Source organism: Pecten maximus, chromosome 15 (genome assembly GCF_902652985.1).
Source record: "Pecten maximus chromosome 15, xPecMax1.1, whole genome shotgun sequence".
In the NCBI taxonomy this organism is placed as follows: Eukaryota; Metazoa; Mollusca; class Bivalvia; order Pectinida; family Pectinidae; genus Pecten; species Pecten maximus.
The window spans coordinates 26,662,507-26,684,888 of record NC_047029.1 but is presented as its reverse complement, the minus strand read 5'-3'; the positions used below and the strand labels follow the sequence as shown (position 1 = coordinate 26,684,888).

General features: G+C 39.9%; 1 protein-coding gene across 3 annotated transcripts; it reads left to right on the top strand.

Annotated features, from left to right (window-relative positions):
* Window positions 1-326: 326 nt before the first annotated feature.
* Window positions 327-22,338, top strand: LOC117343792. Of its 3 annotated transcripts, XR_004536082.1 has the most exons (5): window positions 327-530; window positions 3,320-3,789; window positions 4,326-4,520; window positions 19,217-22,052; window positions 22,157-22,338. XR_004536082.1 is itself a non-coding variant. In XM_033906295.1 (4 exons), exons 2-4 carry the CDS (start codon window positions 3,358-3,360, stop codon window positions 19,598-19,600), a joined length of 1,011 nt encoding a protein of 336 aa, XP_033762186.1. In that variant the 5' UTR covers window positions 327-457; window positions 3,320-3,357; the 3' UTR covers window positions 19,601-22,338. The 3 variants fall into 3 exon arrangements, 2 of the variants coding, with proteins under 2 accessions (XP_033762186.1, XP_033762185.1); XM_033906295.1 differs by having other exon boundaries at window positions 327-457; window positions 19,217-22,338; XM_033906294.1 differs by having other exon boundaries at window positions 19,217-22,338.
* Window positions 22,339-22,382: the final 44 nt, after the last annotated feature.

The window sequence follows — 22,382 nt, the reverse complement described above, 5'->3', positions numbered from 1 at the left end:
AATAGTGTCATTTTTAAAAAGACATCGTAGATATTCCCGTTAATGAAGCGGTATGCTTTTCAATAATTTCCATCTCAATTTTTATTGTAATTAAATCAATATTACCTGACAATATTACTTACAATAACATTTAATTCGAAATATTTAATTCAACACATTAAATTAAATTTGTCTAAATGTACTAATTTGTGCAAACCGCAGTGCGACATTTGTTATCAAACATTTCATTACCATCTATCAATGTATTTACTCACTGCGCTTACCGCCTCATACGTGTACATGCATATATATATATATATACATCTGGCTTATCGCGAGCCCGCGTCATACCAAGCCGGTACACTCAATAGATTGGGTCCCTCAGGCAGACATTCAGTGTTATTCAGCCTGGACACGGAAGCATAATATGGACAATTGATTACAAACCGGTTTTTCCTCACTGCATCTTTGTATATAGGTAATTTTTGAGTTCCGAAATGCAGGTTTAAATGAAACGTGAATTGGAAATAATGTCTATGGTGATCTGGCAGGTAAGTTGCAAATTTGGACAGTATCAAGTTAAAATATGGCGTGATACTGTAAGTCATATATTCATAATGAAAAATACATTAACATGCATTTGTAATGTCTTAATTTCTAAATTGGATTGAGAAAATGGCGGAGATACGGTCTTGTCATTCACGTTATCTTTACTCTTAATCGTTCATAAAATAACCCCCCCACCCTCCCTACCCCCACCCCACCCCACCCCACTTGCTACATTTTCGGCTAAATAACTGCCATTAAATCAACATCCGCTCTATATTGTTTGAATAATGGCACAACTGGTAATACACTGGTGGTACATATTAATTCGTAGGTGGACCATGGGCTGGTTATCAAGTCCGTGTGATAATGTGTATGGGTGTGGATACTCTAGCATGCTTGTTGATTCACAAAACTAGCCTACAGATGTGTTCAATGTGCGCCGAACATATATTTACATGTCCCTCGCCTCGATCGTTAGCTGAAGAGTATTATTCATCCTTTTACATATAGTATACATACCGGTACATATATTATACATGGTATAATAATACAGACATATCATTACAGCAGTAGTTTTGTTAATGTGACGGAGCCACTGGTTTGCTTCTCTCACAATGATAATCCAATAGTTTTCTATTTACAATACACACTTTCAATGGAATGACTGAACAAGATTATATCGCACCCGCTATTATATCTCACCCGCTATTATATCTCACCCGCCCGCTATTATATCTCACCCGCTATTATATCTCACCCGCTATTATATCGCACCCGCTATTATATCTCACCCGCTATTATATCTCACAATTGAGCCATGCACCAGACATTGTTCCCATTGTCACTCTTATTATCACGTAGCCATTTTCACTGACCACACCCTTTTCTGACAATTAATGTATATGTTTAGATCAGCCTATCATCAAATCATGTCACTGAATGTATAATACACAACCTACAGATCCTCGCTAGCCACTCTCGATCCTCCGCAGCTGTCTGCTGTCACACCCTTTCTTATCAGCAAATTTAACTTATCAGCAAATTTAAAAATTAGAATACTACTCTCTCTCTTTGCCCAATAACCTGTTAAATCCCATCCCCCCCCCCCCCATCACAAATACGCACTCCTTCCCACTATATATGTCTGATTCAAACTACATAGAGACGATAAGCTAGAACAAAAGTTTTACCTGGACTTACGATATGGCTGGGTTTTTTTTGTGTGAACGTCTCGGCTTTTATCTCGAGGTTGCGGCCGTGTGTACTTCCGTAGTTTAAGTATGTACAACAATTTGACTAAGCTACTTTTCACCGAATATATTGAGCCTCCAGCCTGTTACACGTTTATTAGCGACAGAAAGTCCTTGTGAATAAAAAGATTAATTATCAATTATATACACATTTGGGGGTTACAGCGTTGTTGAAAGACTTGTGAAACTAGATAAGTTCAACCTTCAAGAAAGGTTGAAAGCCTGTACACAAATTGCTTGGCAGTTGACTATCTTCTTGAAGAAATCGACACTAGATAGTAAGTGTTTAACAATAATTATATACGATTCGTTTTCATGACTCTGCATTTAAATATCTGGTTATTTCTCAGTACTTTACTATCGGTATGTCAATAGGCCTACATGAACTTTAAAACAGCACGTGCTGGTCAAGACACATTATTCAGAACATATCTTGAGCATTTTACCACAAAAGTCCTGAACATTTCACCACATAAATAAGTCATGAACATTTTACCACATAATTAAAAAACATTTCACACATACGTCACCAATATTTTACCACATAAAAGAAACAATCATTTCACCACATTAGTTATGAACAATTCATCTCATACATGCAAGTAACGGATATTTCACCTAAACAACATATTATGTGTTTATAAATGAAAGTCTTATTTTCTTTGAAAAAGACAAGTATTGAAGGTATACACTTCAATTCATCTTAAAACAAGCTGCACAGTTCAATAAAATCGAACCTTAATTAAATGTATGAAATACATGTTCATTGATATTAATAATCACACATTCATCGAATATTGTCATGAATGAAATATTAAGTAATACATGCCTGAACCTTTATAGAAAACAATAATAGAAATACGTTTTTACCACATCCTTTCCATTACAGGTAAATCAATTATAACCGTTAAGAATCATTATCATGAAATCTAGCATATGGAATCATCCTGGTCCCCGCCCTGTCCCGATGCAATATGATTAGCTAATCTCAGGCAGAACTGGTGATGCGATATTGGATCTAAGGGGCGGGGCCATAAGGGGTCAATTTGGCTGGTTTAAACAAATTATTTTCTGAAACCAAGCAATGGATATCACTCACATTTGTGTGGAAGCATCCGTATGGGGTTGCGCCAAAAGTAAATTTCATTCCATGGATTGGTGCACTGTTTTGCATAAAAACCTCACAATTTTAAAATCACAGTAAAACCAATGTACGTATACCCATAAAATGTGTATGATATATTGACATAGCAATACCAGCGACAAATGATTCTTGTTTCATATTAAACCAGGTGAGCAAAACAGGCCCTCTAGGAGTCTTGTTTGAAATATTAGCTCATTTTCAGCGTAATATGACAAGATTGAATACATTTTCTAGGATATGTTATTGTTGTGTGATAACATTGTAAATGGTCCTCATCTGTGAGCAGTCTAGATACGAACCTAACTGTTGTAAGTTAAACAGAAAATAAAATAACCAGAAGTGTAAAATAATTGTATTTGTTTCAAAATACATGTAGTGCGTTTCATTTTATTTCCAGTTTGGACCATTCAGTCAATCATCTAAGGAATAGCGATAATGAAAGTCAACTTTAAATCTGTGTTTGTCACATGTGGACTCGGTGCATTAGTCTGTTTTGTGGTGATACATTTTCTTGCGAATAATTCACAAGCAAAATCGAACTCGGCACAAACATATTTTGCACAAATTCTGAACAGAATTGATCGAGTAGACCAAGCTGGCAATCCATCTGCTGTAAAATGTGAACGGAAGAAAACATTCCAACCATTAACCTTCAAACCAAACGGCGATAAGACATTTGACTACAAGAAAAAAATGGCAGATTTGAACAGTGCCAAAGTGGACCAAGCCGACCCTCTGTTAGTGGAACTAATCAGAAACTATTATATAGAACCACCATCTTTAGAACCATACAACCTGGATAACCCCGATAGACTTGAATATTCAAACGGGCAAACTCCTTTTGTAGACAGTAGACTTAACTTCATGGTAAGTAACTAAGTCAGAAGGCTAAATAAGATTAAACTTTTCGTTGACTAGGCTAACTTACGGCCTACGCCGGATTGGACTTCATTGAAGTAGCTTTGCAACACCTGACTCATATCTGCTTTTCCCGAGCACCCTCTTACCTCTCGCAGTAAGAGCCAATTCCAGTGTGCTTCAACATGGGCAACAAGAAAGGAAAACATTTAACTGAAATAAATTGTTTTGCAAAAGTCATGTTACAACTAATTAACATGTTTATTTCAGAATTCAGAATTCAGCATTTAGAAACATACCGGTTAATTGGCCTTTCTCTCGAGAGAGAAAGGTTAGTTGTTGTTCTAATGTTATGCATTTACAAAACTTCCATACCAAAATATATAAAGCAATGTTTAACGGAACTGTCAATTTAAGAGGAAATTTGTTTGCATGTTAGTCAAAGTTGGCTCGGTTTGTTGTTACTTTGTCGTTATTGATTCATTCTAAGTTGTAAATTAAGAGGTAAGTTTATTTGTTTTAGAATCTCCTCTTGTTTCTTCTAGGAAGATGGATTTTACATCGAATGTGGAGCACTGAACGGCGAGAAAGGTTCAAACTCTTTGTTCTTTGAGAAAGTGAGAAAATGGAACGGATTGCTGATTGAAGGAGACCCGTCAAACTATGCGATGTTGAAATCGAAACACAGAAAGGCGCTGACAATGAATGCTTGCCTCTATCCTCATACATATCCGTCCGAGGTAAATCATTTACCCATTCATGTCACGTGTTATTATTCGGTTATCTCATTGAATCGTTATCTAAGATTCATGACCTTTCCATTTCGTGCAAAACACAAAATATTAATAATATTAGATACTATATGTTTATCTATTCTCCCAGTCCACATGGGCTGCGATAGTTCAGTCGATAAGAGTACCGACCACGGTATCTCAGGTGAAGATTCGTGGTCTTGGTTCGGCGCTCTCTACCAGTAATTGTGTTGTGTTGGAAAGCTGAGAAACGGAGCAGTTTGTGCTCTCGTGTTTGTGTTCTTGAGGAAGACCCTCTCCAGCCTGGTTGTGTGGACATTATTTGTGCACAAGTAAATTAAACCAAATGGCTGGTTATAAATAACGTAATTATATTGATATTTATCTAAGGAATAATTCTTGATTTTTTAATCGTTTACTGGTGTGTAAACTGCATTTTTACAGATGTTTTGCGAGTCATGTTGAAATATCTGTAATTAATTGCAGTTGTCTGGCTAACTTATGTAAATCTATTATCGCTTTGCCCTAAATCAAAAGCCAGAGCATTGTTTTGTCAATTCGATTTGATAGAGGATACGGTATTGTATTATATTTTCATCAGGCTAAAACAAACGATAAATAGTCGGGGTTTGTAGACAGATATTAATACCCTCGTCCAATACAGCAGACACAAAATAGCAGTCTATCATGGTCAGAATGAAGGTAATGTTGAATTGTGAATGAGTAATGAACAATGCCATGACCGTGGAACTTTTTTGCTCATTTATATGTAGCTATTTTTTTTAGACATTGAAGGCAATATCAATACATTATTATTAAAAAACTACAGCAAGTTATCATTTTGAAAATATCGACTATTTGAGGAAGGAAGTGTTTCTATCGTTGCTATTGGAAACCATATGTCAATATGTAAATGTCCGATTATGTTACCAGAAGTCATTGATCAAACCCTATAAAACACATGATTCAGATATACATTTCCGTGCGGCGTCAAGGCTAGGTCATTAGTCAAACCTATCATCAGTGCCGATAAATACGAGATACTCTCTTTATATACAAACATATAAGCTATCATTCTAAGGGAGCTTACAGTTACGCAATTAATGGTAAAAGGTCATTGAGATAAATTTTTATTTATATCTCAGTTGATACCATGTGTATATATTCGAATTATATTTACAGGCGTGAACAATTCAACATGGGTTCAACATTTTTGATAAAAAAAAACCTTCCGTATGCATTTAATTGAGATAATGATATGTTCGTTTTTGAAACATGCTCGATTTTACTCTGTTTCTGTTAGACATGATAGCATCCAACTCCGTATCTGTAGACACGATAGCCGCCAACTCGGTTTCTGTAGACACGATGGCCGCCATCTCCGTTTCTGTAGACACGATAGCCGCCAACTCCGTTTCTGCAGACATGATAGCCGCCAACTCCGTTTCTGTAGACACTAACACTATAGCATCCAACTCCGTTTCTGTAGACACGATAGCATCCAACTCCGTTTTTGATGACATGATAGCCGCTAACTCCGTTTCTGTAGACATGATAGCCGCCAACTCCGTTTCTGTAGACACGATAGCCCCCAACTCCGTTTCTTTAGACACGATAGCCGCCAACTCCGTTTCCGTAGACACGATAGCCGCCAACTCCGTTTCTGTAGACATGACAGCCGCTAACCCCGTTTCTGTAGACACGACAGCCGCTAACTCCTTTTCTGTAGACACGATAGCCGCCAACTCCGTTTCTGTAGACACGATAGCCGCCAACTCCGTTTCTGTAGACATGATAGCCGCCAACTCCGTTTCTGTAGACATGACAGCCGCTAACCCCGTTTCTGTAGACACGATAGCCGCCAACTCCGTTTTTGTAGACACGATAGCCGCCAACTCCGTTTCTGTAGACATGACAGCCACTAACTCCGTTTCTGCAGACATGATAGCCGCCAACTCCGTTTCTGTAGACATGATAGCCTCCAACTCCGTTTCTGTAGACACGATAGCCGCCAACTCCGTTTCTGTAGACACGATGGCCGCCATCTCCGTTTCTGTAGACACGATAGCCGCCAACTCCGTTTCTGCAGACATGATAGCCGCCAACTCCGTTTCTGTAGACACTAACACTATAGCATCCAACTCCGTTTCTGTAGACACGATAGCATCCAACTCCGTTTTTGATGACATGATAGCCGCTAACTCCGTTTCTGTAGACATGATAGCCGCCAACTCCGTTTCTGTAGACACGATAGCCGCCAACTCCGTTTCTGTAGACACGATAGCCGCCAACTCCGTTTCCGTAGACACGATAGCCGCCAACTCCGTTTCTGTAGACATGACAGCCGCTAACCCCGTTTCTGTAGACACGACAGCCGCTAACTCCGTTTCTGTAGACACGATAGCCGCCAACTCCGTTTCTGTAGACACGATAGCCGCCAACTCCGTTTCTGTAGACATGATAGCCGCCAACTCCGTTTCTGTAGACATGACAGCCGCTAACCCCGTTTCTGTAGACACGATAGCCGCCAACTCCGTTTTTGTAGACACGATAGCCGCCAACTCCGTTTCTGTAGACATGACAGCCACTAACTCCGTTTCTGCAGACATGATAGCCGCCAACTCCGTTTCTGTAGACATGATAGCCTCCAACTCCGTTTCTGTAGACACGATAGCCGCCAACTCGGTTTCTGTAGACACGATGGCCGCCATCTCCGTTTCTGTAGACACGATAGCCGCCAACTCCGTTTCTGCAGACATGATAGCCGCCAACTCCGTTTCTGTAGACACTAACACTATAGCATCCAACTCCGTTTCTGTAGACACGATAGCATCCAACTCCGTTTTTGATGACATGATAGCCGCTAACTCCGTTTCTGTAGACATGATAGCCGCCAACTCCGTTTCTGTAGACACGATGGCCGCCATCTCCGTTTCTGTAGACACGATAGCCGCCAACTCCGTTTCTGCAGACATGATAGCCGCCAACTCCGTTTCTGTAGACACTAACACTATAGCATCCAACTCCGTTTCTGTAGACACGATAGCATCCAACTCCGTTTTTGATGACATGATAGCCGCTAACTCCGTTTCTGTAGACATGATAGCCGCCAACTCCGTTTCTGTAGACACGATAGCCCCCAACTCCGTTTCTTTAGACACGATAGCCGCCAACTCCGTTTCCGTAGACACGATAGCCGCCAACTCCGTTTCTGTAGACATGACAGCCGCTAACCCCGTTTCTGTAGACACGACAGCCGCTAACTCCGTTTCTGTAGACACGATAGCCCCCAACTCCGTTTCTTTAGACACGATAGCCGCCAACTCCGTTTCCGTAGACACGATAGCCGCCAACTCCGTTTCTGTAGACATGACAGCCGCTAACCCCGTTTCTGTAGACACGACAGCCGCTAACTCCTTTTCTGTAGACACGATAGCCGCCAACTCCGTTTCTGTAGACACGATAGCCGCCAACTCCGTTTCTGTAGACACGATAGCCGCCAACTCCGTTTCTGTAGACACGATAGCCGCCAACTCCGTTTCTGTAGACATGACAGCCGCTAACCCCGTTTCTGTAGACACGATAGCCGCCAACTCCGTTTTTGTAGACACGATAGCCGCCAACTCCATTTCTGTAGACATAACAGCCACTAACTCCGTTTCTGCAGACATGATAGCCGCCAACTCCGTTTCTGTAGACATGATAGCCTCCAACTCCGTTTCTGTAGACACGATAGCCGCCAACTCGGTTTCTGTAGACACGATGGCCGCCATCTCCGTTTCTGTAGACACGATAGCATCCAACTCCGTTTTTGATGACATGATAGCCGCTAACTCCGTTTCTGTAGACATGATAGCCGCCAACTCCGTTTCTGTAGACACGATGGCCGCCATCTCCGTTTCTGTAGACACGATAGCCGCCAACTCCGTTTCTGCAGACATGATAGCCGCCAACTCCGTTTCTGTAGACACTAACACTATAGCATCCAACTCCGTTTCTGTAGACACGATAGCATCCAACTCCGTTTTTGATGACATGATAGCCGCTAACTCCGTTTCTGTAGACATGATAGCCGCCAACTCCGTTTCTGTAGACACGATAGCCCCCAACTCCGTTTCTTTAGACACGATAGCCGCCAACTCCGTTTCCGTAGACACGATAGCCGCCAACTCCGTTTCTGTAGACATGACAGCCGCTAACCCCGTTTCTGTAGACACGACAGCCGCTAACTCCTTTTCTGTAGACACGATAGCCGCCAACTCCGTTTCTGTAGACACGATAGCCGCCAACTCCGTTTCTGTAGACACGATAGCCGCCAACTCCGTTTCTGTAGACATGACAGCCGCTAACCCCGTTTCTGTAGACACGATAGCCGCCAACTCCGTTTTTGTAGACACGATAGCCGCCAACTCCGTTTCTGTAGACATGACAGCCACTAACTCCGTTTCTGCAGACATGATAGCCGCCAACTCCGTTTCTGTAGACATGATAGCCTCCAACTCCGTTTCTGTAGACACGATAGCCGCCAACTCGGTTTCTGTAGACACGATGGCCGCCATCTCCGTTTCTGTAGACACGATAGCCGCCAACTCCGTTTCTGCAGACATGATAGCCGCCAACTCCGTTTCTGTAGACACTAACACTATAGCATCCAACTCCGTTTCTGTAGACACGATAGCATCCAACTCCGTTTTTCATGACATGATAGCCGCTAACTCCGTTTCTGTAGACATGATAGCCGCCAACTCCGTTTCTGTAGACACGATAGCCCCCAACTCCGTTTCTTTAGACACGATAGCCGCCAACTCCGTTTCCGTAGACACGATAGCCGCCAACTCCGTTTCTGTAGACATGACAGCCGCTAACCCCGTTTCTGTAGACACGACAGCCGCTAACTCCTTTTCTGTAGACACGATAGCCGCCAACTCCGTTTCTGTAGACACGATAGCCGCCAACTCCGTTTCTGTAGACATGATAGCCGCCAACTCCGTTTCTGTAGACATGACAGCCGCTAACCCCGTTTCTGTAGACACGATAGCCGCCAACTCCGTTTTTGTAGACACGATAGCCGCCAACTCCGTTTCTGTAGACATGACAGCCACTAACTCCGTTTCTGCAGACATGATAGCCGCCAACTCCGTTTCTGTAGACATGATAGCCTCCAACTCCGTTTCTGTAGACACGATAGCCGCCAACTCCGTTTCTGTAGACACGATGGCCGCCATCTCCGTTTCTGTAGACACGATAGCCGCCAACTCCGTTTCTGCAGACATGATAGCCGCCAACTCCGTTTCTGTAGACACTAACACTATAGCATCCAACTCCGTTTCTGTAGACACGATAGCATCCAACTCCGTTTTTGATGACATGATAGCCGCTAACTCCGTTTCTGTAGATATGATAGCCGCCAACTCCGTTTCTGTAGACACGATGGCCGCCATCTCCGTTTCTGTAGACACGATAGCCGCCAACTCCGTTTCTGCAGACATGATAGCCGCCAACTCCGTTTCTGTAGACACTAACACTATAGCATCCAACTCCGTTTCTGTAGACACGATAGCATCCAACTCCGTTTTTGATGACATGATAGCCGCTAACTCCGTTTCTGTAGACATGATAGCCGCCAACTCCGTTTCTGTAGACACGATAGCCCCCAACTCCGTTTCTTTAGACACGATAGCCGCCAACTCCGTTTCCGTAGACACGATAGCCGCCAACTCCGTTTCTGTAGACATGACAGCCGCTAACCCCGTTTCTGTAGACACGACAGCCGCTAACTCCGTTTCTGTAGACACGATAGCCCCCAACTCCGTTTCTTTAGACACGATAGCCGCCAACTCCGTTTCCGTAGACACGATAGCCGCCAACTCCGTTTCTGTAGACATGACAGCCGCTAACCCCGTTTCTGTAGACACGACAGCCGCTAACTCCTTTTCTGTAGACACGATAGCCGCCAACTCCGTTTCTGTAGACACGATAGCCGCCAACTCCGTTTCTGTAGACACGATAGCCGCCAACTCCGTTTCTGTAGACACGATAGCCGCCAACTCCGTTTCTGTAGACATGACAGCCGCTAACCCCGTTTCTGTAGACACGATAGCCGCCAACTCCGTTTTTGTAGACACGATAGCCGCCAACTCCGTTTCTGTAGACATGACAGCCACTAACTCCGTTTCTGCAGACATGATAGCCGCCAACTCCGTTTCTGTAGACATGATAGCCTCCAACTCCGTTTCTGTAGACACGATAGCCGCCAACTCGGTTTCTGTAGACACGATGGCCGCCATCTCCGTTTCTGTAGACACGATAGCCGCCAACTCCGTTTCTGCAGACATGATAGCCGCCAACTCCGTTTCTGTAGACACTAACACTATAGCATCCAACTCCGTTTCTGTAGACACGATAGCATCCAACTCCGTTTTTGATGACATGATAGCCGCTAACTCCGTTTCTGTAGACATGATAGCCGCCAACTCCGTTTCTGTAGACACGATGGCCGCCATCTCCGTTTCTGTAGACACGATAGCCGCCAACTCCGTTTCTGCAGACATGATAGCCGCCAACTCCGTTTCTGTAGACACTAACACTATAGCATCCAACTCCGTTTCTGTAGACACGATAGCATCCAACTCCGTTTTTGATGACATGATAGCCGCTAACTCCGTTTCTGTAGACATGATAGCCGCCAACTCCGTTTCTGTAGACACGATAGCCCCCAACTCCGTTTCTTTAGACACGATAGCCGCCAACTCCGTTTCCGTAGACACGATAGCCGCCAACTCCGTTTCTGTAGACATGACAGCCGCTAACCCCGTTTCTGTAGACACGACAGCCGCTAACTCCTTTTCTGTAGACACGATAGCCGCCAACTCCGTTTCTGTAGACACGATAGCCGCCAACTCCGTTTCTGTAGACATGATAGCCGCCAACTCCGTTTCTGTAGACATGACAGCCGCTAACCCCGTTTCTGTAGACACGATAGCCCCCAACTCCGTTTTTGTAGACACGATAGCCGCCAACTCCGTTTCTGTAGACATGATAGCCGCCAACTCCGTTTCTGTAGACACGATGGCCGCCATCTCCGTTTCTGTAGACACGATAGCCGCCAACTCCGTTTCTGCAGACATGATAGCCGCCAACTCCGTTTCTGTAGACACTAACACTATAGCATCCAACTCCGTTTCTGTAGACACGATAGCATCCAACTCCGTTTTTGATGACATGATAGCCGCTAACTCCGTTTCTGTAGACATGATAGCCGCCAACTCCGTTTCTGTAGACACGATAGCCCCCAACTCCGTTTCTTTAGACACGATAGCCGCCAACTCCGTTTCCGTAGACACGATAGCCGCCAACTCCGTTTCTGTAGACATGACAGCCGCTAACCCCGTTTCTGTAGACACGACAGCCGCTAACTCCTTTTCTGTAGACACGATAGCCGCCAACTCCGTTTCTGTAGACACGATAGCCGCCAACTCCGTTTCTGTAGACATGATAGCCGCCAACTCCGTTTCTGTAGACATGACAGCCGCTAACCCCGTTTCTGTAGACACGATAGCCCCCAACTCCGTTTTTGTAGACACGATAGCCGCCAACTCCGTTTCTGTAGACATGACAGCCACTAACTCCGTTTCTGCAGACATGATAGCCGCCAACTCCGTTTCTGTAGACATGATAGCCTCCAACTCCGTTTCTGTAGACACGATAGCCGCCAACTCCGTTTCCGTAGACACGATAGCCGCCAACTCCGTTTCTGTAGACATGACAGCCGCTAACTTCGTTTCTGCAGACATGATAGCCGCTAGCTCCGTTTCTGTAGACATGATAGCCTCCAACTCCATTTCTGTAGACATGATAGCCGCCAAAACTGTCTATATCGTGCGGATGCTGATGGTGTCCGTATTTGAGTCATGATAAACTTTATCACCGTCTCTGTAATGGGGGGCTGATGGTATTCCAATTTGAGACCTGATAGCATCACACGCCGTCTCTTCTAAACAAATGTTAATTTTATAATGACACAATACGTTGCCCCACCTTGGTGTGTTGATAGGATTATCAAGAGTAACAACCAATGTTGTCTTCTCTAGCAGCACGTATGTTTCCAATGACTCGTGAGGCAGTGACATAACATTTTGTTGTGTTTATGCGAGTATTGAATACCAAACCTGGCTGATTAAGAAATCAGTGCAAATATATAGTGTTACAAACCGAAACATATTTGTTTTGCGAAAAACAAACGCTTACAGCGACACCACCTGTAAAATCACTGTTGCAAACTATCCAGGTGTCTAAATATATATCATAAAACTTAAGCCTTAAAGGGACATCACGGTAAACCAATTTTTATTTTGTATTTTTTTCCCCATATTATTGGGTATATCTTTTAAACAAATATCCTTATGAACAATAACCATTCGAATTTGATGATATATGTACATGATTTTGTGACAGATACGATTAAACGCATGCGAACAACAAAACTCAAACACCTGAAAACAAAAATGGCTTCCAATGTGAATCGACTGCAGTTGAAAACGGTAACAGCTTCCGAAATGAAGACAATAATAGGAAAATCGGTCAAACACAATCCTAGAATTAAACTGGGGAAGCAGTATAATAGATTGGAACAGTTCAAACATGAAAACAGCAGTAATACGGACGCTGCTCGTATTCTGCTTGATTGCTGGATAGTAGGTCATGACAATCTCGGTAATATTTACATAAACTCGGTAATATTTATACAGTCTGTACAGTGTTTACACTTATTTACACATAAATATGTGTGTCGGAATACATGTATATACAAAATGTGTTATTTAACATTTAAACCACTGTATAATATCGTTATTCAACTAACCCCGATAGAATATTTCGCCTTGTAAACTATCGTGTGTTTGTGTTGCCTCGATTTCAAAACATTCACTTGATGATTTACAAATAGTTCCCGCGCTAAATTAAGAGGGGGATTCCCAGCTAAATCGAGTGGTCAGGCTGGACATAGGGATCGACTGTGAACATTGGGACAGCACAGAAACATAATTGGAAAGGAACAAAACACGTACATTTAATGAAAATTACAACGTGTTTACCGTGATGTCCCTTTTATTTAGAATAGTGAATGAATTTTTCAAATATCTATGTCAGTACAAAACAATACATATGTCACCGATCGTAAGCGGAACGCTGAAAGGACTTCACTCGTACTGGACTCCATTCGACTATCTCCTCCTAGCGTTGTTTACAAACATCTACCAAGACAAACAGTCTTTTAAAACTCACACATCTTATGGTACATAAGGGTTGTGCATCGCTATCTATATCACTATAATAAAAAAATCGTCGTTTAATCAATATGAAATATGCTATTTTTGTCGCTTTTAATGATAAGTTTTTATACAGCCTGCCTTGAGCTGTTCCGTAACATATCGTGTAAACGCGGGCTACATATGCACAATTATGGCTAAATTTAGAATTTAAATAACTGATAATATCATTAAGCGTATCTGTTTGTGGTTGTCTTGCGAAGAGAACATTGATTATTATTTGTGTCTTGACTGTTCAATTGTGAAATAATTTCATGACAAGCCGACAGGTTGTATAAGTTGTTTAAAATAACAAAACACCCCGAAAGGATTGCCTTGACCTCTACCGTAAAAACACCAACATATCGTATGACAAAGGTAGGGTTTTCAGCAATGTTAATTTCACATATGGGTAGGCCTAAAGAATGTTTTACCCTTAGATACCGCTCACCGATACAATGCTTTGTATTTTGTTGGTTCCCTCTGCTATACATTACATACATTTAAGCTAAATTAATCGTTTATTCACATGCCTAATTAACTAATTACGTAACCAAATTACTAAAGTTAGATTGTAAAAAAAAAGCCAAAAATAATTATGCATTTTAAAACATGTAATTTCTAAATAGGAAAGATTAAACTATAAACTAAATCCTGAAATACTTAAACATTAAGTATACCACCGATGATATATATTTTAAGCATATTGTGGGAGAAGCAACTACCAACTAAACATGAAATGATTTCAATGTTTTCCATATTCTGTCCAGTGAAATTATTAAGCGTTAAGACAGTTTTATCACTTACCCTAACCCTGTTCGAAAATAATCATGTTACACTCCAAACCTTAATGTATACATGTGCCTTTCCTAAAACATAACGGTAATGCCGGCATGTGTAGGCCACTCCCGTATGTGTCCATCGCTGTTAATTGAATAGGACGTTAAATACGATATATTACAGGTCCGACAGTCACTAAACAAGTCGCGGCAGCAATCTACCCTTTATGCCCAAATCTCATAATTGTTTTGACATTTCTTTTCCCCTTTTCCTCAGGGAAATACTTAGCTTCTATGTCGAGGTTTGCAATATCATATTAAAGCGCTTCTACCTATTCATGAAAACATAAGACTTGTCTGGAACAACTGTTTACTTTAAAACAAACGGCAATAACTTAACTGATGATTTCAATATTGGCGTGTGTGCTAAGAATGATCATAAACGGAAGCTGTAACCTGAAGATACATGGCAACACCCCATTATTATACATAAAAAGATATATAATTATAATGGCCAGTCTTCCGACGACAAATGCACACTATCTATCAAGAGGTTTAATCAAAACTCGACCATTTTGCTCAATCGTATAAAGTATCACCATTCACCACAAACGGTGGTGTCCTTGGTCCTCGCGTATTTGGTCGCATCATCTCATAGGAAAAGATCTTAATACTGGCGTTAGGATAAGAGGCACTTCTCGGCTACATTTCATATCAAAGCAAATCATCAATGATATCACATAGGCTATTAAAGCAAGAGACTACCTGATGTCTGCGGGTTTTTTTTTTTTTTTTTTTTGATGATGCAACTTGTAAAATCTGGTCATGTTGAACAAGAAAACAGTTTCTAGAAATTCTTTCAATTTGATTGTCTTCTATTGGCACTCCAAGCATAAGAAGAGTGTAAAGTACAAAGTTTGTACAAGCATGACAGCTCCGACATCATCAATCCCATTAAGGATTTATATTGCCAGTACCATACTGAACAGAGAATCATAGGAGTGTTCCCATGTAGCCGGTATATCCTATACTATTTGGGATACAACTTGCATTTGGAAAAAAGTAGGCCTTTGCATCCAAAAGTAAAAAAAGATTTAAAACAAGTAATGTAGATTTCGCTGCCAGTCGTTATCTTACATGTATTGAAAGTATGGGTGACTTGGATAATTAGAACAATGATGTAAAGTAGACCAACACTGATATGGCCAATCAGATTGTAGGACGAGGGAGTCATATTCGATTTCAGATTAGATGGTTTAAGGCGCAAACTTTTCAAAACATTGATTGCGCAGTTGTACAAAAACATTAAATTTGTTTGGTTATCAGGGGACATTTGAAAGTGGAATTTGAACTTTTTTGGGTTATTAGTGTATGTCTGTCCCTTAACTTTACAGTATTTCAATGAAAACGGACTTCCTCTACGCCTGTTTTTTTTTCCTTTTAAAAGTAACTTAGCAATATTGTCAAGCAATTGTATTACTTTGCCAAATCTTCTAATTACTAGTTTTGGGAAATTTATGTTGCACATTGATACGAATGGAAAGCAACAGGAAGTTGTATGTTTAACCTTCCGAAAATTCTGCTAATGTCAAAAGAACATGTTTTTACTCAAAATCTATCACATTTAAATCTTCTGCTCCTAATGCATTCAAAAATTAAACTTCTTGATTTGCATTTATGATAACAATAATGTTATTATCAGCATGTTCAGTTTTCTTAAATAATGTAGAAATGGCAAGCCCCCCCCCCCCCCCCCCCCCCCCATTTTTCATTTGCGGAACAAAAAAGGCGCTATATTCTAGCGTACAAAATGTATGTACGTGTTTGGACTTAAGTGCCTATTTGTAAACGTAAAACTACGGAGGCTCCCAAAAATACTTAAAATCTATCGTATTTTACTCTTAGGCCATTTTGAAACCGGATCTTTTTAGTGTAAACCATGGATAATAATACATCATGCTGCAAGAAAAAGACTGGTTAAATGTAATCATAGTATACACCGTTAAACACAGGGGAACAGTCACGTTGTCTGCTGTCCTGTGCTTTTTTTAAAGGGCTCTCTTTTCTGTAGTGGGATACTCGAGAACTCAAGGACAAAGTCTAAACTACTTCATGTGATCATAGGCGACTAGAAATTGGACACCTGTTTCATGATATCCTCACTGGCTATACAATGCCGGCGTGACGTAGATATTGAGGTAATTGGTTTTTGACTGCTGCGTCATTCAGGAGAAATGAACCTACACGGGTTGGGAGCGTCAAAACTCGCCCCTCGGATTTACAGATATATCTGAATGGTTGGAATACAACTTGTAAAAACATAAAGTAAAGATTATGAACAAATCTAAGATTCAATATCTGGACCACAATTTGGAATCCATTGTATTAAATTAATGAGGGTCCTAAGGATAAACTTGAAGAATTTTTCGATAACAGAGGGCAACTAAATATCTGACAATCTTAGCAATGTACCAATGGTGATGCAGTGCTATTTATTATATTTAAAACTGAACAAGTATAAAGTTCGTAAACAACAATGTAACGCAGTTTGTAGCAGTTTGTATCAGTGTTCGTAACCGTAGTCTAGTCAACCATCGATAGTCCCTGCCCGTACAAGCTAGACAAGTCTATTAACATTAAACAAGGTGAACATTTAGACAAAAGTAAAACTGCCCTGTCCTCTTGAAGTAGTAGGGGATAATGTGCATTGACCTAAGAATTATTTAACGATTATACATAAACTACCTTTTTAACAACAAGTAAAAATGGCAGATTTATAACGCCACTTATTTCTCGGAAATAACGGACAACTGTTTGCACATCTTGGTCATATTTGTGAGCTTAAGGAGGCTTACTGCGATCTTGTATAACAAGTTTTGTTGGCTCATTTCCAGATTTTTTCATTGACCGAAAGTGTTTTTTATTCAAGTTGCGAATAGAACATCCGTTTACAGATAAACGACTGGCCGCGTTCATAACTTAATTTTTTTTCTTCATATTTATCTATTACCTATTGTTGATTTTATTTTTTGAGACTTGGTGATAATTTTCGCATTAATTGATTCTTTCGAAATTTTAACAACAAACATGTTGATGTTTCAAAAGTTTACCCAGTCAGTACTTATATGTTAGGAAAATAGTTTTGACGCCATACATCATTTGCGCTATTTCACACGTGTTACACATTGTTTATTACATGGCCGAATGGCATGGTTGAATAGGTCGTTTATGAGATAAATAAATGTTATACAACGCGTGGTTGTTGGATATGGAATTTATTTCACTCGAGTAAGTTATTTTTTTAAAGTTACAAAGGACAATCGCTAAAGCTGGTGTCTTTTGTAAGTTTGAAAAAATAACTTTCGAGTGTGAAATAAACTCCATATCCAAAAGAACACGACTAGTGTGAACTGTTTCAAAGGGGAACGTAGGCAAGTCTAATTTCGCGTATTCAAACAAGGTGTACAAGTGACGGGCGGGACCCGGTTATGTGACGTCGTTCGATTATTGATGACGTTAATATCAATTGCATTGGGGGTCAAAGGTCACCGTGCTAGGGTTTATTCCACGTGTGGTATAAACTGAATGTTATTCGACAATTGTAATGATAATTTCATGTCTTGAGAGTTGAATAACACACACCTATTGTGGTAGAAATGGATTAAGATGAATATGTATATTTATTACACCATACAGTGTTTCATCAATAATGTTTGAATTGTCGTGTCACATGCTATATAGCAAGTCTTATGATATGATTGGAATGTAACACTATCACTGATTGGTCCTAATGATATCGCATGACATCAACTATTTCCTTGGAAATACCTCACGACATCACCGAGGAGTCAAATTATAATGTTTGGTTAGGTCTGTGGAATCTTGTATTGACTCTTGCTAAAATAGAAATTATGTCATCTGTACTGAGACGTATTTTTAGCAGAGGTCAATATAACATTTCACGGACCTGGCCAAACGTTATATTAACCTACCGGTGAAGTGATAAGGTATTTTAAAATACCTTTCTAAAGTTTTTTTCTCTTTAATATTGATACAAATCGTAGATAGATGCAGGCTTAATTAGTTTCCGGAAATCCATGGTTTTACGGACCTTCCCTGAACTATATTCTTAGTCTGGTTCGTAAAACCATGGATTGGCCGAAACCAAAGTCTGTATTATTATAATAAATACAATGCCAGCAATGAAAAAATGTACACACTTTTAATTTGCTGCGATATTAACAGTAAAACGTATATTTTAATTTGACAGTGACAACAGCAAATTAGCATGAGAATAAGTATTCTGAGGGAGTAGGGTGCTTATTTATTTATAAAAAATGTATAACAATTTAAAATGTTGCTGCGCTGTGAAAAATCGTTCTAAATTTAACGAAATTTATTGATATATTTTGATAATTTGACAGTTAAAGTTAACAGACAAAATTAAATTACACAAAACATATTCGAATGCATGATATTTGCTTAATTTCAAAACCCTTTCTGCAAAGTGTATATGAAAATGTATTACGATCTTCTTTTAATATCTAGATTTGCGAATGGTATATACGACAACTGATGATTGGAATTTTTGTTGTTGCAGATTTCCTTCAACAAAGCTTTTAATAGGGGGCGTGCCGTACATGATGATAATGTAAAAACCTGGATGGCCGAGCAACATCTCAAACCTGACACTGTTCAGATGCAGTGCTTTCCCTTATATTCAATCCTGCTAGCATTGAACCGGACGACTGTCGACTTCTTTAGCTTGGATATAGAGGGGGATGAACTTGGTGTGCTTCAGACAATTCCGTTTGACAAGGTTAATATAAAAATGCTGACAGTTGAAGTTACCCATGGTAAAATAGGAAACAAATCACTTCAGAAATTCATGGAACAAAAAGGCTATGATACCCTTCTTAAAGTGTCTAGGGATGACTTGGGTGTTAATGATCTCATATTTAGGAAAAAGGGACTAAAGCATTGAAATATAAAGTTGTTTTATTTACTTTAGTCTCAATAGATTTGCGTATAAATAAATGAGAAATCCATTGTTATTAATGGCATATCACCTTTACTGGTCAGAAAAAGCCAAAAGTCCGAAACAGTAATGGCTTTCCCACGGTATATTAAAGCAAATATCCGCAAAATACCTGGCTGTCAAACATAACCATCTGTTTATAATAAATATCTTTCCACAAAATCTAGCTCCCCACCATGACTATCTGTATTACTATAGCTGTATGTCCACACAAACTAGCTGTCAACAATAACTCGCTGTATACAATAATTGTTTGTCCACAAAAACTAGCTGTCAACCATAACTAGCTGTATACAATAATTGCTTGTCCACAAAAACAACCTGTTAACCATAAATGTTCATGATAATAAGCTGTCAACAATAACTGGCTGTTACCATAACAAGCTGTTTATGATAATTGTCTGTCCACAAAAACTAGCTGTCAACCATGACTAGTTTAATACAATAACTGTCTGTCCACAAAAACTAGCTGTCCACCCTTACTAGCTGTTTACAATAACTGTTTGTTCACAAATCTAGCTCCCGATCATAACTATGTGTATACAATAGCTGTATGTCAATAAACACTAGCTGTCAACCATAACTAGCTGTATATAATAATTGTCTGTTCACAAAAACTAGCTGTTTAACATAACTAGTTGTATACAATAACTGTCTGTCCACAATAACTAGCTTTTAATCATAACTACCCGTATACAATAATTGTTTGTCCACAAAAACAAGCTGTCAACCATCACTAGCTGTATACAATAACTGCCTGTCCACAAAAACTAGCTGTCCACCTTAACTAGCTGTTTACAGTAACTGTTTGTCCACAAAAGCTAGCTGTCAATCATAACTAGCTGTATACAATAATTGTCTGTCCACAAAAACTTACTGTCCAACATAACAAGCTGTTGACGATAAGTGTCTGTCCACAAAAACTAGCTCTCAACCATGACTACATGTATCTGTTTTAATAACTGTCTGTCCACAAAAACTAGCTCTCAACCATGACTACATGTATCTGTTTTAATAACTGTCTGTCCACAAAAACTAGCTCTCAACCATGACTACATGTATCTGTTTTAATAACTGTCTGTCCACAAAAACTAGCTGTCAACCATGACTACATGTATCTGTTTTAATAACTGTCTGTCCACAAAAACTAGCTCTCAACCATGACTACATGTATCTGTTTTAATAACTGTCTTTCCACAAAAACTAGCTGTCAACCATGACTACATGTATCTGTTTTAATAACTGTCTGTCCACAGAAACTAGCTGTCAACCATAACTATCTGTTTTGATAAATGTCTGTACACAACAGCTAACCGTTAAACATAACTAGCTGTTTACAATAACTGGGTGTACACAAAAACTAGCTGTTAACCATGAATGTTCATGATAATAAGCTGTCCACAAAAGCTATCTGTACATCATTACGATGAGTCCACAATAACTAGCTGCAAACCTAGCTAGCTAATCACGTGTATGCAACGAAGGTATGTTGGTTATACATAATTGATTAGGACTTTTGCCTTGAATTTGATAAGTTATTAGTCCAGTTGAGGTTTGATGATTAGGAGTGAATTGAGTGATCCCGATTCAATGAAAATTCAAGGAAGTTTTATAAGAGTACAACGTATCGAAATATATAGCACTTTAATCTCCAAAGAGTAACCTAGCAGCCTTGTAACAATGGAACTAAACTATGGTGTTGATTTACCAGCAATGGCTGTAGATGTTGTTCGAGTTATAATTTTTAAAGTGTCGTTTATCTGTTGTCATTCCCTGAATAAATAATTGCGAATGATAAAGTATAGAGCGTTGTGTTGGGGCAAAGCAGTGCAATATGCAGTGACATGCTGTTTTATCACTTAATCGATACTAAACATGCCTCCGTAATCAAATTATTTCTGTGAAGGAGACAGATTTGGTTGACATAACATAAAACATGGGAAGGTTGTGATAAGAGATTGTTAAGTTCTAAATCGATCCCGATTTTGCTGAAATTACTACATGTAGTATAATGCACACTGACACGGTAGAAAAAGGTAGAATATCAACATTTATATTTTTTTTATCGTGGAATCACATAATGAAATTAATTCTTTTGTCTTTGAGAGGATTGTGATATCCATTAATTTAACCCATATTTATAGATACAATTTTGAGGAATCGAGATCAACGATCAACACATTTAAGCAGAAAATTGAAACAATCCTTCAAATTTAATTGAACAATAACGGTAGACCCTTGGTCCATGTCATTAGATACAAATACACAGAGTATTATTGTCAAATAGAAAAGTGTAGACACAGAATAAAGTGACATTCCTATCCCGGTATTTCTAGTTAGGTTGTCAGATTACACTGTGGTACCACACCCGCCTTATTGCCCGATCGTATGATGAAAGGTATGGGGGTCACCTATCTAGCCATATTTCTCTACACACTCCCGGTTTCTTCTCACAGTAGGTCCTTAGTAGGGCTAACAAGAGTAATTAATATATGTTGAAAGGTATGGGGGTCACCTATCTAGCCATATTTCTCTACACACTCCCGGTTTCTTCTCACAGTAGGTCCTTAGTAGGGCTAACAAGAGTGATCAATATGTGTTGATATTACTAGATATGTGCACTTGTTGTAAAATAAATAAAGTTCAGATAACGCTTACTATGTTATCGATGTTCAAACACTAAATTGTCTTGCCCATTACAAAATAAGTCCTATTTTGTGGATAGATT